At 41.7% G+C, this 13,289-nt stretch overlaps 1 protein-coding gene across 2 annotated transcripts in view; it reads left to right on the top strand.

Moving 5' to 3' along the window:
• The window catches only part of SNAPC1 (small nuclear RNA activating complex polypeptide 1), a 38,685-nt gene extending 25,685 nt beyond the window's left edge, over nt 1-13,000 (top strand). The window contains exons 9-10 of one of the 2 annotated variants that reach the window (XM_012933619.2): nt 4,369-4,464; nt 7,395-13,000. In XM_012933619.2, coding sequence (XP_012789073.2) covers nt 4,369-4,464; nt 7,395-7,435 — 137 coding nt within the window. In that variant the 3' untranslated portion in view covers nt 7,436-13,000. Of the gene's footprint in view, nt 1-4,368; nt 4,465-4,683; nt 4,795-7,394 lie in introns of those variants that run through there. The other variant, XM_055132919.1, reaches the window with a different exon arrangement.
• Nucleotides 13,001-13,289: the final 289 nt, after the last annotated feature.

The following is a 13,289-nucleotide window of genomic DNA, read 5'->3' as shown; positions in this document are numbered from 1 at the left end:
TAGCAAGCTACCCGTGGCATATTCAATATGCCAAAAACAGTAACAAGTCTCACAATGGAGACTGTTACTGGTGCCCACTTAAGCAAATCGATGAACAACAGGACACAGTGCTACAGTGCTGAAAGTCACAAAAACATAGGTGTTCATTGCAGGATTATTTGAAGTGGCATAAACTATGTATAACATTGAAAATTTGAGCACGAGAAATTATCCGTTCATAGAAAGGAATATTTTATACTTCTTTTTTTGTTTTTTTTCTTTTGGGCCCCATCCTGTGGTGCTTAGGGGATGTTCCTGACTCTGTTGCAGAGTTACCGTTGATGGTACTTAGGGGACCATACATGGTACCAGTAATTCAAATTAGTATCTGTGGGATGGAAAGCAAGTGCTTTAACCATTATACTATCTCATCAGCTCTTTTTTTGCAGTTCTTAAGCTAGACAAAAATCTCTATAATTTGAAATAAAAGTAGATTCAAAATACCTTGAATGTTTGTTACTTTAGTAATTGGGGAAATTCAAAGATCAAAAATAGTAAAAGCGGGGCTGGAGCGATAGCACAGTGGGTAGGGCGTTTGCCTTACAGGCGGCTGACCCGGGTTCGATTCCCATCATCTCATATGGTCCCCTGAGCACCGCCAGGAGCAATTCCTGAGTGTATGAGCCAGGAGTAACTCCTGTGTATCGCTATATGACTCAAAAAGGAAAAAAAAAAAAGTAAAAGCAACAATAGTTCTATGGACTAAGACAGATAAAGGTATGGGGCTAGTTGTTCCAACTAGCCAAGTAATTGGCAGTATGGAACAAAGGATTCATTACCTGGAATATAAAGGATGTGTTGAAAAGTTATTGTTAATGATATAAGAAAAATAAAGTTGAGGATAATGTCATTTTACACCCTTAAATGTAGAACCAGAAGTTTAGATGTAATTTGATAAGTAGAGGGGAATACTTAAGACTTTTGAACAAGAATGTGGCGTGACAAGTTTTCTTTGAAGAAAATCAGATAGTCTGGTAGGAAGGTGGACATAGCCCTGATGGTCCCCAGCTGTGGTACAACCAGATCAAACATCACCAGGAGTGGTCCGTACTGAAAAAAGTTTACTTTGACTGATACTTTTAAGAAATGTATTACATTCTGTTTCTAATTTTAAACAATGTGCATTTATCATTTTTATAATTAGGAAAGCAGTGAAATGTATTTTCTTTAAAGTAAGTGCTCTCATTTTTTAGAGTAATGATTGTATCCTGAACATAATTTTCTCTTTATGACTTAGGATTAGTGCATGGGCATATTATTTGACAGGTTCTTAGAATATAATGAGCCTATCAAGAAATATTACAAGGGTATTGGGCATTTTATACTACTGCTTCATGCTATAGTACTTCATCAGTTCTTATGTTTTAATTATGTAAACTATTTTTTTCCTCCCTTTTGCTTAGTCTTCTTTCTGTTCGCAGGATATGAGATAGTAGCAGTTTGCCCTTTTTGCAGCTTCTGAACTTTAATGATTTAGGGACCCTAATTGACTACTCATTTGTTTGATGTAAAATAAAATATAATTAGGTTCTGGAGAAAGGCCTGGTAAACATAGCCTGTGTCTAAAACTAATGAGCTTTATTTAATCTATGGCCTCTGAGATAAACATTGTAAAGTGCTATCTGCTTTTTTCTTGGCTGCCTGGTAGGTTGTGTAAAGCATTACATTTATTTTATTAAAGTATCATGATTTTTACAGTAGTGTTGATATTAATGTTTGAGGCATGCAGTATTATTGTCCCACCACCAGAGTGCCTCCCTCCCCTCTACCAGTGTCCCTTCTCTGGGGAGGCCTCAATCTATTCCCACCTATTATACTTGGCAGACTGCGTTCTTTCAGAATTTCAAGATTTATTTTCATCGGTCATTGTCTTTTCTCTTTGTTTCTTTATACTGCACATTTAGTGAGGTCATCTGGTTTTTGTCCTAGTTCATCTTAACATGACCTCTTCTATCAAGCTCCATCCAAGGTTTAGCAAAGTGCAAGATTTCATCTTTTCTTAGATCTGAGTATCTGAGTAGTAGTATTCCTTCGTCTGTGTATAAATAACACAATTTCATCCCATCCCATCCCTAGCCCTGTCCTGTTGATTTTTGGCTGCTCTCAGCGGTGCAGTGCTCTGGGGACCATATGTGGTGTAGTGCTGCAATGAACATAGATCTGGTTATTGCGGTGGGTGTGGGTGTGGGTCTGTGTTTCTAGTGGTATCTGAGATGGACACCTGGGTCACACAAGGCATATATGCTCTACCACTGAGCTGTACCCTCATCCTCCAATTTTCAGTATTTAAGTCAGAAATCCTTCCTTTGATGTTGCTGGGTAGATTCTGCTAGGGCTGTAAATATGACTTTAAAAACATAATTGATAAGTCTGAATGTTTATGGCCAAAAGGTCTTAAGGAACAGTAATTTCTAATTTGGGGTACATTGTACTGCTTATAATTTTTGCCCAACAAAATTTTTTATTCATTGAATTTTAAGAAAGCACAAAAGGAGGTGTACCTGAACATAGTATCCAAAAGATTGTCATCTTTAAAATAATGTAAAAATCATTGTTATTAGTACTTGGAACTTGCAAATAAAGGTAAAATTGTATTATAATGACATACAGGGAAACTGGTATTTTGTTAACCTCTACATTTATAATGGAAGTTTATTGCTTTGATGTGTCACCTCCATCTTAGCACAATCTATTCATTTCATTTAAAAACAAAAATCTGTGCTTCTACTAAGACACATTTGTTTAGATCAGAAAGCTTAATTGGAGACTGAAGAGATAGTACGGTGGGTAGGATGCTTGCCTTGCACACAGCAGGCCTGGATTTGATCCCTGGCATCTCTTACAGTCCCCTGAGCCTTTGAGGAATGATCCCTGAGCACAGAGCCAGGAGTATGCCCTGAACATTGCCAGGTGTGGCTCCCTTCCCTCCTTTTTCCCCTACCCCCTCAAATAGCTTAAATTATTTCTGTATTTTTTGGGTTTTGTTTGTTTTATTTTGGGGCAGTGCATAGGGCTTACTCCAGTCTCTGAGTTTCGGGATCACTGCCTGGGGCTTGGCGCCATATGTGGTGCTGAGATTAAACCAGAGTCAGTCACACGCAAGGCAAGTGCCTTACCCATTATATAATTTCTCTTGTCCCAATTTCATCATTTCTTATAGCTGAATTCTTGTCCCAATCTCATCATTTCTTATAGCTGAATAGTAGTTCATTAAAAAAAAATAAATAAGAACATTTTATATAAAATTACAGCTATTCCACACAGAAAACAACCCAAATTAAATTTAATGCCAAATTTGTGTACTTTGATTCCATTGTCTCCTAAAAAAAATTTGGGCTGGTATACGTGCTTTATGAAATAATATAGAAGAGCTGAATTCATATTGAATCATTTAATATTTATAAACTATGTCAGTAAACTATATTTTTTACTGTATGTCAGTTATTTTCCTATATGTTGGGGACATATCAACTTAAAATCTATTCTGATGAATTCATACTCTAGTGGGAAGAAGTAAACTAGAAATAAATTAATATATAATGCATTAGGTCATATAAGTGTTATTTGAGAAGAATAAAGAAGCATATGGCGTAAAGAGTTTATGTGGAGTTTATGTGGAAGTTTCCACCAGGACATGGGAGTTACAAGCTAACTAAGGACCTGATATATTTGATTAGGGTATTTCTTCAGGCAACAGAAAGTTAGTTTCTGTTTTCCAAAACTTGTTGAGACCTCCAGTTTTTGGAAAATAGAAACTAACACTAGATGTCTTGTGGAACACGTATGATGATAAATAAATTGTCTGCATTTAAAAGCAGTGTAATGGAGTACTGGAGAAATAGTACAGTGGATAGGGCACTTGCCTTGCCCATGACTGATCTGGTTTCTGTCCCTGGCATCCCATATGGCCCGCAAGCCCTGCCAGGAGTAGGCTCTGGGCACTGCAGAGTGTGGCCCATAAACCAAAAGAGAATAAAATAAAAACAGTACCATGAACTTTAAAATTTGATTATTTCATTTAATAAGGCTTAAATAATATTATTTCCTGGAGTTTGCAGATATGACCAGTGCTGTGTGTGAGAGATGAGATTAAATATCTAGTAGATCTGCAAAAAATTCATTTGCTAGTTTTGCTTCATCCTTTTCTACCTTTTATCACTTTAATGAAACAGTTAAATTATTTTAAAAGTATAGGCACATATATCTAATATTTAAAATTTATTTTGAATGCTTTTTTCAATTTTAGCTTTTCTACTTTTGTTAAGTGACATAAAATTTTTCTCAAAGTTTAAATATTTTGTTTTCATTTAAATCATTTTTTATTTCCAGGTGACTTGCGGAATATACATAAGGAAGATAAGTCTTTAAGTCTGAGTATGCCTATCATTACAGAAGAGGAAGAGAATGAAAGTTTTAGTGAAACAGGTACAGATGAAATTTTGTCAAACTGCTGGAGGGAAATTATGTTCTAGCTTAAGGCTTCTTAAACTTTTTCCACTCAAAACTTCTCTTTGATTAAGAATTTTTTACACAATGCCTAACATCTGGTAGATAAAATAGGTATACAAAGCAAACATTGACTAGTAATAAGTCATGAGGAAATTTTTTATTTTGTTTTTGTTTTCTTCTTTGGGCCAAACCCAGCGATGCTCAGGGGTTACTCCTGGTTCTACACTCAGGAATTGCTCCTGGTGGTACTCTGGGCTGATTTGATCTGTGGATTGAACCCAGTCTGATGCATGCAAGGCAAGTGCCCTACCCACTCCCACTGTACTATTACTTTTGCCCCATGAAGTAATTATTTTAAAACTTTTTTTAAGTTATATGAGCTCATGTGGGTCATGACCTAAAGTTTAAGAAACATCAACCTCACAGAGCATGCTGGTTGATTTAATATTCCTGGATTGCTTTTAGCATGGTGGAGAATTTTAGGTTAATCATGACACTTAAAAGTATAGGGGTCAGGGATGTGGCCCACTGGTAGTGCACATACCTCATATGTGAGATCCTGCATTCTGGGTTTGATCCCTGGCATACATACTCCTACACACCAACGCATGCACATGCACATGTACGTCGTAAGAAGTGAATGGATATGGGGAGAGAGAGCTCTGTAAAGGTGAGGGATGAAGAGTAGGAAGGCCCCATTGTAAGTGAATATTCCTAATGAGAATGTCTATCTAGGCTGTTTTCTTTTTTGGGTTGGTTTGTTTGTTTACGGGCCATGCCAGGAGGTTCTCAGAGCTTACTGCTGCCTCTGAGCTCAGGGATTATTCCTGGTGGGACTTGGTGGACCTTATATGGTGCCAGGAATTGAGCCTTGGGTCAGTCGCTTGCCAGGCAAGCACCCTACCCATTGTATTGTTACCCCTGCCCTAGAATGTATTCTTAACAAAGGGCAGAGTCAGAGCACAGGGACTAGAGCACCTGCTTTGCAAGCATGTGGTCAGGAGTTCAAATCTTCTGTGCCCACGTGTGGTGAGTGCAATGCTGGCAGCTCTGTTGTTTTCCATCCGCAGTAGTACCCCACGCAGTTTCATAGAAAAAAAAAGTGTTGTGTCCCCTAAGAAACACTACAGCATGAAGATTTGTGGGCCCCACAGCCATAAAGTGTCTCGTGGGGAGTACGTGTGTAAGCATTGCAGCACCTCCTGTGAGTATCACAACCCTAAGGTGCCTCAACTTAGAGTCTGATCCTTAGCAAAGCACATGTGCAAACTCACAACCTTTGGAGTCCAAAGGTAGCCCTGAGGCCAAGTGTGTAAGCACCCGAAGTGACACACTGATATGCAGCCCTCTAAGTGTGTAAGTTCCCTCGATGATACACTGATGTGCAACCCCTTTCCCCCAAGGACAGCCAAAACTAAAATGGGGAACACCAGAACTAAACTTCTTTCAGCAAACGTTTATTGAGTACCTGTGTTGTTTGAAGCACTTTGCCCACTGTCTTGTAAGGACTTCCAGACCAGCTATTCGAGCAGTGACTTCCCCATAGTGAACATACACAAATATTGAATGAATCAGATGAGCTTATGCCTCCAAAGACTTAACAATTTAGTATAGGAAAAAAGAAAACCCTCAAGAGAAACTCGCGCTCTAGGATCATATAATAGAAAAAGAGTAGACAGTTTAACCGGAGTATTCCTTGTGAAATCAGAGTGCTTTTGCTGTTTTTCTTATACCAGCATCAATCAGTTCTTGATAATCTTGAGTTAGACTGTGGTTTTCAAGTCTTGACTGGTGACTTTATTGTGAGTAAACATCTAAATACAAGTAGGTCTTAAAAATTTATTTGGATTCTTGTCCCCTCCCGTTCTCCTCCCTTCCTTTTGTTGTTGTTGAAGATGTGATGACCAGGGGTCGTGCCCACACCTGACAGTGATGATCACACGATTCAGTTGTGCTTTCAGGTGGCTGTGCTTGAACACTGGGCCATAGCGCTGATGGAGGTCCTTGCACCTCTTTAGTTGTGGCACTTGTATATTTGCTCTCCACGGCTTGGCTTGTGTTCTCTAGTCGGGGCACACAGGTTATGGTGTGATGCTTGTTTATGGTTGTGCTCCTTTATGTGATGCTTACATACCCATCTGGCTGTGGTACATCCAGAAATTGCTTGTGGTGTTATGGGGAATCACAGGCAACAAAGCTGCCAGGCTCAAGCAGCAGAGCTGACGGGTTCCTTGTGGGCAGAATTGGGGATTTGAAATCATGATCATACTTTTGAAGGCAGGTGTATTTTTTCCTCCTGAAAAATATGTACACACATTTCTTTTATGACTACTGAAAAATCTTATTCTGAATCTATTAACTTATAAATTTTTTAAAAGTATTTTATTATTAAGTACCTAGCACAACTAGGATCTACTTTATTAAGTTTTCAACTGCAGTGTCATCTTGAAGGAAAGAGATCAAATACATGTTTGATTTACAATGGTTTAAGATTTCTTAATTTTTTACTCCTTCTCCTCTTTCTTCTTCTTCTTCTTCTTCCCCTCCTCCACCTCCTCCTCCTCTTCTTTCTCTCTCTCCCCCCTCCTTCCCCTTCCCTCCTTCTTCCTCCTTCTCCTTTCTTCTTTTTTCCCCTTTTTGGTTTGTTTGGTTTTGGCCACATTCAGAAGCGCTCAGGGCTTGCTCCAGGTTCTGTGCTCAGGGTCAATTCTGGTGAACCATATGGGATTCTAGGGATTGAACATGGGGTTGCCACATGCAAGATACAAGTTATGCTATCACTCCAGCCTTCCCATAAGGGATTATTAATGTATTAAACCTGTTGAATATCTGCATAGATTAAGTGTTTATTGTGAAATAAGAATTACAGTCTTTAGAACTAACAGGCTTCTTAATTTTTTCTTTAGAGTTCACTGCACCCAAGAGGAAAAGAAAACGCAGAACATAGAGCTTCTTGCGGTTCTTACATTTTGAGCTCTCTGACAGAACAAAAGATTTCTATTTTGCATACTGAACCAGAAAACCACCAGTATTAACAGTAATTCTTCTGGAAGTCTATAAGCTTTTTCTTTTTTAAATGTCTTAATATCTTAGTATGGTAACAATGATGGATCTCATTCCCCTGACCCTGAAAGAGCCTCCAGTGTGGCACCATTGGAAAGGATGTGTAAAGAGAAGCTTCTAAAATCTCAGGGCTAGGACGAATGGAGATGTTACTGAGACCGCTCAAAAAATTTGACGATCAATGGGATGATGATGATGATCTAAGTATGGTACTATAATAAAAGGACAAAAATGAGAGTAAGAACTTACCCCAAATTTTAATTATATCTTTTTTTGTTGAAATCTGCATGGAGATAAAATTTGAACTTAGGACACAATGGAAACAACCCTATTATTTCTATAATATTACTATTTCCTACAAATTTTTGAGCTACTATGTTAGTACAGCTAACTAACATGCAATAGTAATAACTATTCTATTTTAAATCTTTTTTTTTCCCCATTTTTGGGCTATCCCCTGGCAGTGCTCAGGAACTGCTCCCGCTCTGTGATTGGGGTCATACAGTATCAGAGATAAGACCTGGACCTCCTACATGCAATACATGCCTTTAGCCTGTTGAACTCTCAGGCCTCTTTTGGGTTACTTATTTTCTGGCTTTAAAGATACTAGCCAAGTGCTTCAGAGGGGACCATGTGGCATCAGAGATAAAATCTAGGCCTTCAGTGTCCCAGCTCTCTGAGTTATCTCTCCAGCCATTTCTTTCTTTAAAAAAATATTTATTTTTCCTTCCTGGGTCACACCCGGTAGTTCTCAGGGGTTGCTCCTGGCTCTGCACTCAGGAACCACCCCTGGTGGTGCTCGGGGGACCATATGGGATCCTGGGAACCCAGGTTGGCCACGTACAAAGCAAATGCCCTACCCGTTGTACTATAGTTCCAACACCCAATTTTTTTTTTTTTTTTGCAGTCTGGTTTTCAAAACTGTTAATAATGGAGTTTCAGGCATTCAGTGTTTAGACTCTCAACCACCGCAGTGTCAGCATCCCTCCATCAATGACCCACGGTTCACTGCCTCATCCCATAGACATTTCTTGAATTACTAATGTTTATTATATGTAAAATATGTAAAATAAATAAAATTATTGGATGTATAAAGGAAGTATCATTGTGTACACCCAATGTCATCGTGTACTACCTTCATAGAAAGGCCATTTTAGACAATTATTTTGAATTGATCCTTGTTACCTTTATTTCAGAAAGTGGTAAAATAGCTGGGGAAGATAGGCCTTTTGAGGAGCTTACTGATGCCAGAACTGAATCGTTTGAACTATTGACCTAGTTTTGAAAAATAATTTTAAAAATAGTTAAATCAAACCCATCAAGAAGACTTCAAACACCTACAGTTGGGTCTTAACAAGACTAACTTAGGGGCCTGAGACATAGTTCATCAGGCTGGAGCATGGACTGTGCGTGAGGGAGACCTGGGTTTGATATCTGCCTCTGCATGGCCTCCTGAGCACTGCTAGATGCAACCTCAAACACCTCCAGGTGTGGCCCCCAAACAAACAAAAAACATCCACCTTACTATGAAACGTTAGAAGACATTTAGTACTAATGCCAAAGAATTAAAAAAACTAACATCCATCCCTAAATGAGGCCAGTCTTGGAACCAACTCCATTCAAAGCTCTCTACTAGACCCTGGGAGGAAGCCCCTTTTCATGGAATTTATATTCTAGAAGTGTGAGATAATGAGAACTGAAATCCATGAGTAGAAAGAAGGACTGTGAAGAAAGTAAAATGGGTGCTAGTCACAGTATTGCAGGAGAGCCTTGTTACATTCTGATGTTAAGGTCTTAAGTGGTCTCTCTAGGAGTACCAGAAAGGCTGGCAGCCCTCTAGAAAGGGGCTTGCTACTTTTTCTCTATGAATTAATGTTGAGCTCCACGCAAGAAAGGGGGATTTGCCCCAGGCCGGTGTAAAGGAGTGTATATGGCTGTTCATTCAGTTAAAGATCGGTCTCCCAGAATAAACTATTTATGGCTCCAGAGCCCTCTTTAGAAAATTTTGGGTCAGTGATTCTATGCTATCCCATTATCCCCTATCTAGGAGAGTGATAAATAATTAGAGATACTGAGAGGTTAAAGGAAATAACAACATTTGGGAACCCCCATCTACCTTAAGTAGTGCCCCTTTTGCAGGTCAGCTACCTTTCTTGAGAGCAGGATGGCCAAGAGGAGGAAGAATGTTTCTCGGATTTCAGTAGTGAGGAGGAAGCACCAAGACCGCCACAACTGGACTAGTACTATTGAATTCGCCAGCGTGCCCATCCGGGGACACTGTTCCTTCCCTCCTTTCCCAGGGTTTGGCCCACAGTAGTAGGCAGTCCCAGTTCTGTTTGGCTGGCAGGGCTGAGAGGGGAATCTGGGGGCTCGGGGAGGGAAGAAGGAAAGCCTGGGTCCTACTGGTTATGTTTAGCCGACTGGGACCCAATAAAGGCGACTTAAAGGTGGCATAAATGACCGAAAGGCACATAAATGTGCTCTGGGGGAGGGGTGCACAGTCTGCAATAACGGCTTGCATACCCTCGGGGCACCTGCGCCCTACTGGCCTGAATTGCAGCATCTCCGAGCCTCTGCATGTGACATCTTGGCTACTACTCTGGGCCCTATGTCTCCTCACGTGGCGACCAATGTGGCTGCTGGTGCAGGGAGTTCAGCCCCCCGAGTGGGTCCTGCACCCAGTGCAGCTGCCCCCCTCTTACTCCAGGGTCTCCCAAGCTCTGGCCTTCACATTCCCCTGATCTTCCACCTGAATCGCCCCATGCCCTAAAACCCTGGGCCAAGGCAGGGGATTTCCATCACCTGCATACCTGGACTGATGCCCGGTTGTTGATCCCACCTCAGAAGCTGCCTAAGACTTTGGTTCCCACCCTCTATGAGTATTCAGGTAGAGTTGCCCTCTGGGTCCCATCGATTTGCCATTCCACACCAGGGTTTGAATGACAAGCCAGCAACATATCAGAGGCTCCCAGGTGACCCAATGATATGTTGGACTCAGGATGAGAGTCCGCCTCTAGCTTTGCCTCCTAGAAGGACAAGTACAATTCCAACTAGGTCTAGATCAACCTGAAGATCAGATATTTGAAATGCCTGCTCCACCTCTAAGTGGACAGATTTCAAAATTTAATAAAAGTTCATTATTTCACCTGAAAACCGGATGAAGGGTGTATTTGGCTGTCAATATACCACTAAAGTTGTTGGAACTCCCAGAAAATATGAGTCCTCATTGTCTACCACAACATATGCAGGATAATTACTTAGATTCCAGTATGCATATCTTTTATCCCGAGGGGAGTGAACCTTTGGATATACTGGGAGGTTCAGAGCAACATCCACAGATCCCTCATGAGATTGAATCCTTTTCACCCCAGTTTCATCATCCAGAACCCTTTGAAAAGATAGAACAGCTTCCCTTTAAGGCCCTGGAAGCTGAAATTTCAGCAAGTACACGACAGACCCCAGCTGCACTTCAGGATCTCTGAGGAATCGAAAGCTTCTTTAGTTCAGGACTCAGATTTGTTGTCAAGTACCCCTCAAGAGGGTGATACTGCTTCAGTCCTGCCAGAAACCCTAGTTCATCCTACACTGGTTGCTGATGAAAAGGGATCTTCAGTGCCTCAGGAGGTGGAAGCTCAGCCTTCAGAGTCAGGTCTGGAACTTGTAGCGCAGTCTTTACTGCATCATCAGGAAAATGAACTGTCTCCAGTCCAGAAAGAAGCCCATCTTTCATATATATCTACTGTCACCATCAAACCTGCCTATGTGCAGATTACTAGAACCCAAAGGGTCACCAATGAGGGTGAAACTTCAACCCAGCCAGAAACCCTAAATCTAACTCACACTGCAGAGAGCCTTGAAAAGAATGAACAACCTCTAACCCAAGCAGAAGCCCAGTGTCAGCTTCTAGAGAGCCCTGAGGGTGACTCTGCCATATAGCAGGGGGCAGTGGTTCAAGCTCAGAGATCCCTGAGGTGACTGAATCTTCAGTCCACAGGAATCTCTAGCTCATCCTCCTGAATCCTCTACAGAGTTGGAAGCTCAACCATTTCTGTATCCTGAGGAAAATGTTCCATCTCCAAGTCAGAATGAAGATCCATACTTAAACTTGCTCCGTGTCACTGCTAAACCTTTGAGTGTGACATTTTTCATATTTTCAGAAGTCAGTCATGAGGTTGAACACTCTCCAGTGCCACAGGAGGCCCTGGATCAGCTTTCTGAGTCATCTGAGGAATCAGTCCCTCAACCACTTCTGCATCCTGAAGAAAATATTTCATCTCCAAGTCATAATGAAGCTCCAAGCTTAAATTTGCCTCATGTCACTGGTAAACTTATGGGTGTGACATTAACCATATCTACAGAGGTCAGTTCAGATGAGCTTCACACATGAAGGGACCGGCAGAGGAAGCCAGGTATGCGGGACCCGGGGCTGAGATCTCCAAACCTGCTTGGTTTGGGACTGGGCTTTCTCCACCCAGACCCCCCATTTCCCAGTAGCTTGGCAGCCACACCCACAATCTGCCCCCGGCACCATGTAATCCCACCAATGGCCAACATCCAGAGACTATAAGACCAAGTTCCCGGAAGAGAGCGACGCAGAGTCTCTTGCCTGCCCGTGTCTGGCTGTCTTCACCGGGGCCCCCCAGAGGGGACGAGTTGTCTTTCCCTCCCCACCCCAAACAGAGCCTTGACAGTTGAAGACCTCAAAAACCTAGCCACAGCCATGCTCAAGGCCACTCTCCACATGTTCCGACGAGCCTCCTGCCAGAAGGGACTGGCAGAGGAAGCCAGGTATGCGGGACCCAGGGCTGAGATCTCCAAACTTGCTCAGATTGGGACTGGGCCTTCTCCACCCAGACCCCTATTTTCCAGTACCTTGGCACCTACATCCAAAAACTGCCCCAAACAACATGTAATCCCACCGAACAGCCAACATCCAGAAACCATAAGACTAAGCTCCCGGAAGCACATGGCCTCTTTGTGGCCGTGTGTCATCTAAGAGCCTTGTTCTCCCTCTTGGAGAACCTGACAAGCTACCATGAGTATCCCGCCTGCTCAGCAGAGCCTGGCAAGCTACCCGTGGGTATTTGATATGCCAAAAACAGTAATGATAGGTCTCATTCCCTTGACCCTGAAAGAGCCTCCAATTTTTGGGAAAGACGAGTAAGGAGAGGCTGCTGAAATCTCAGGGCTGAGTGTAGTAAAGACATTACTGGTGCCCGCTCGAGTAAATCGACGAACAATGGGATGACAGTGATACAGTGATATGTAAATGATTGTTTTTGTATTTATGGTCTAGTAATGAATTTGTTTATGTGTACTATTTAGTGTGTGATTGAGCGCAATAAAGTCTTTGCCTTATTTCGCTATATTTTTTAATATGTGAAACATATAAGTAACTTGTGATTTGTTGATTTTATAAAATTCACTTTCTAGCACAACAGGGAAGGTGTTTGCTGTGCATGCGGCAGGCCCCAGTACGATCCCCGGCATCCCTTCATCACCAGGAGTGATTCCTGAGTGCAGAGCCAGGAGTAAGCCCTGAGCATCGCTGGGTGTGACCCAAAAAGATTGGGCGGGGGGGGGGGGGGAGAGGGAAATACCCAAGTGAAAAACTCACTTTCTGCTGCAATCAAATAATTTTTAGGGCTTGTTTTATAGTCACCTTTGGGGAGCTGGGGCAATAGTATGGTAGGAAGGGCACTTGCCTTGCATGCCACTGATGAAGGTTTGATTTATAG

Source organism: Sorex araneus, chromosome 3 (assembly GCF_027595985.1).
Source record: "Sorex araneus isolate mSorAra2 chromosome 3, mSorAra2.pri, whole genome shotgun sequence".
NCBI classification, from domain to species: Eukaryota; Metazoa; Chordata; class Mammalia; order Eulipotyphla; family Soricidae; genus Sorex; species Sorex araneus.
The sequence above is the reverse complement of the archived record's forward strand: the minus strand, read 5'-3'. Positions and strand labels throughout refer to the sequence as shown.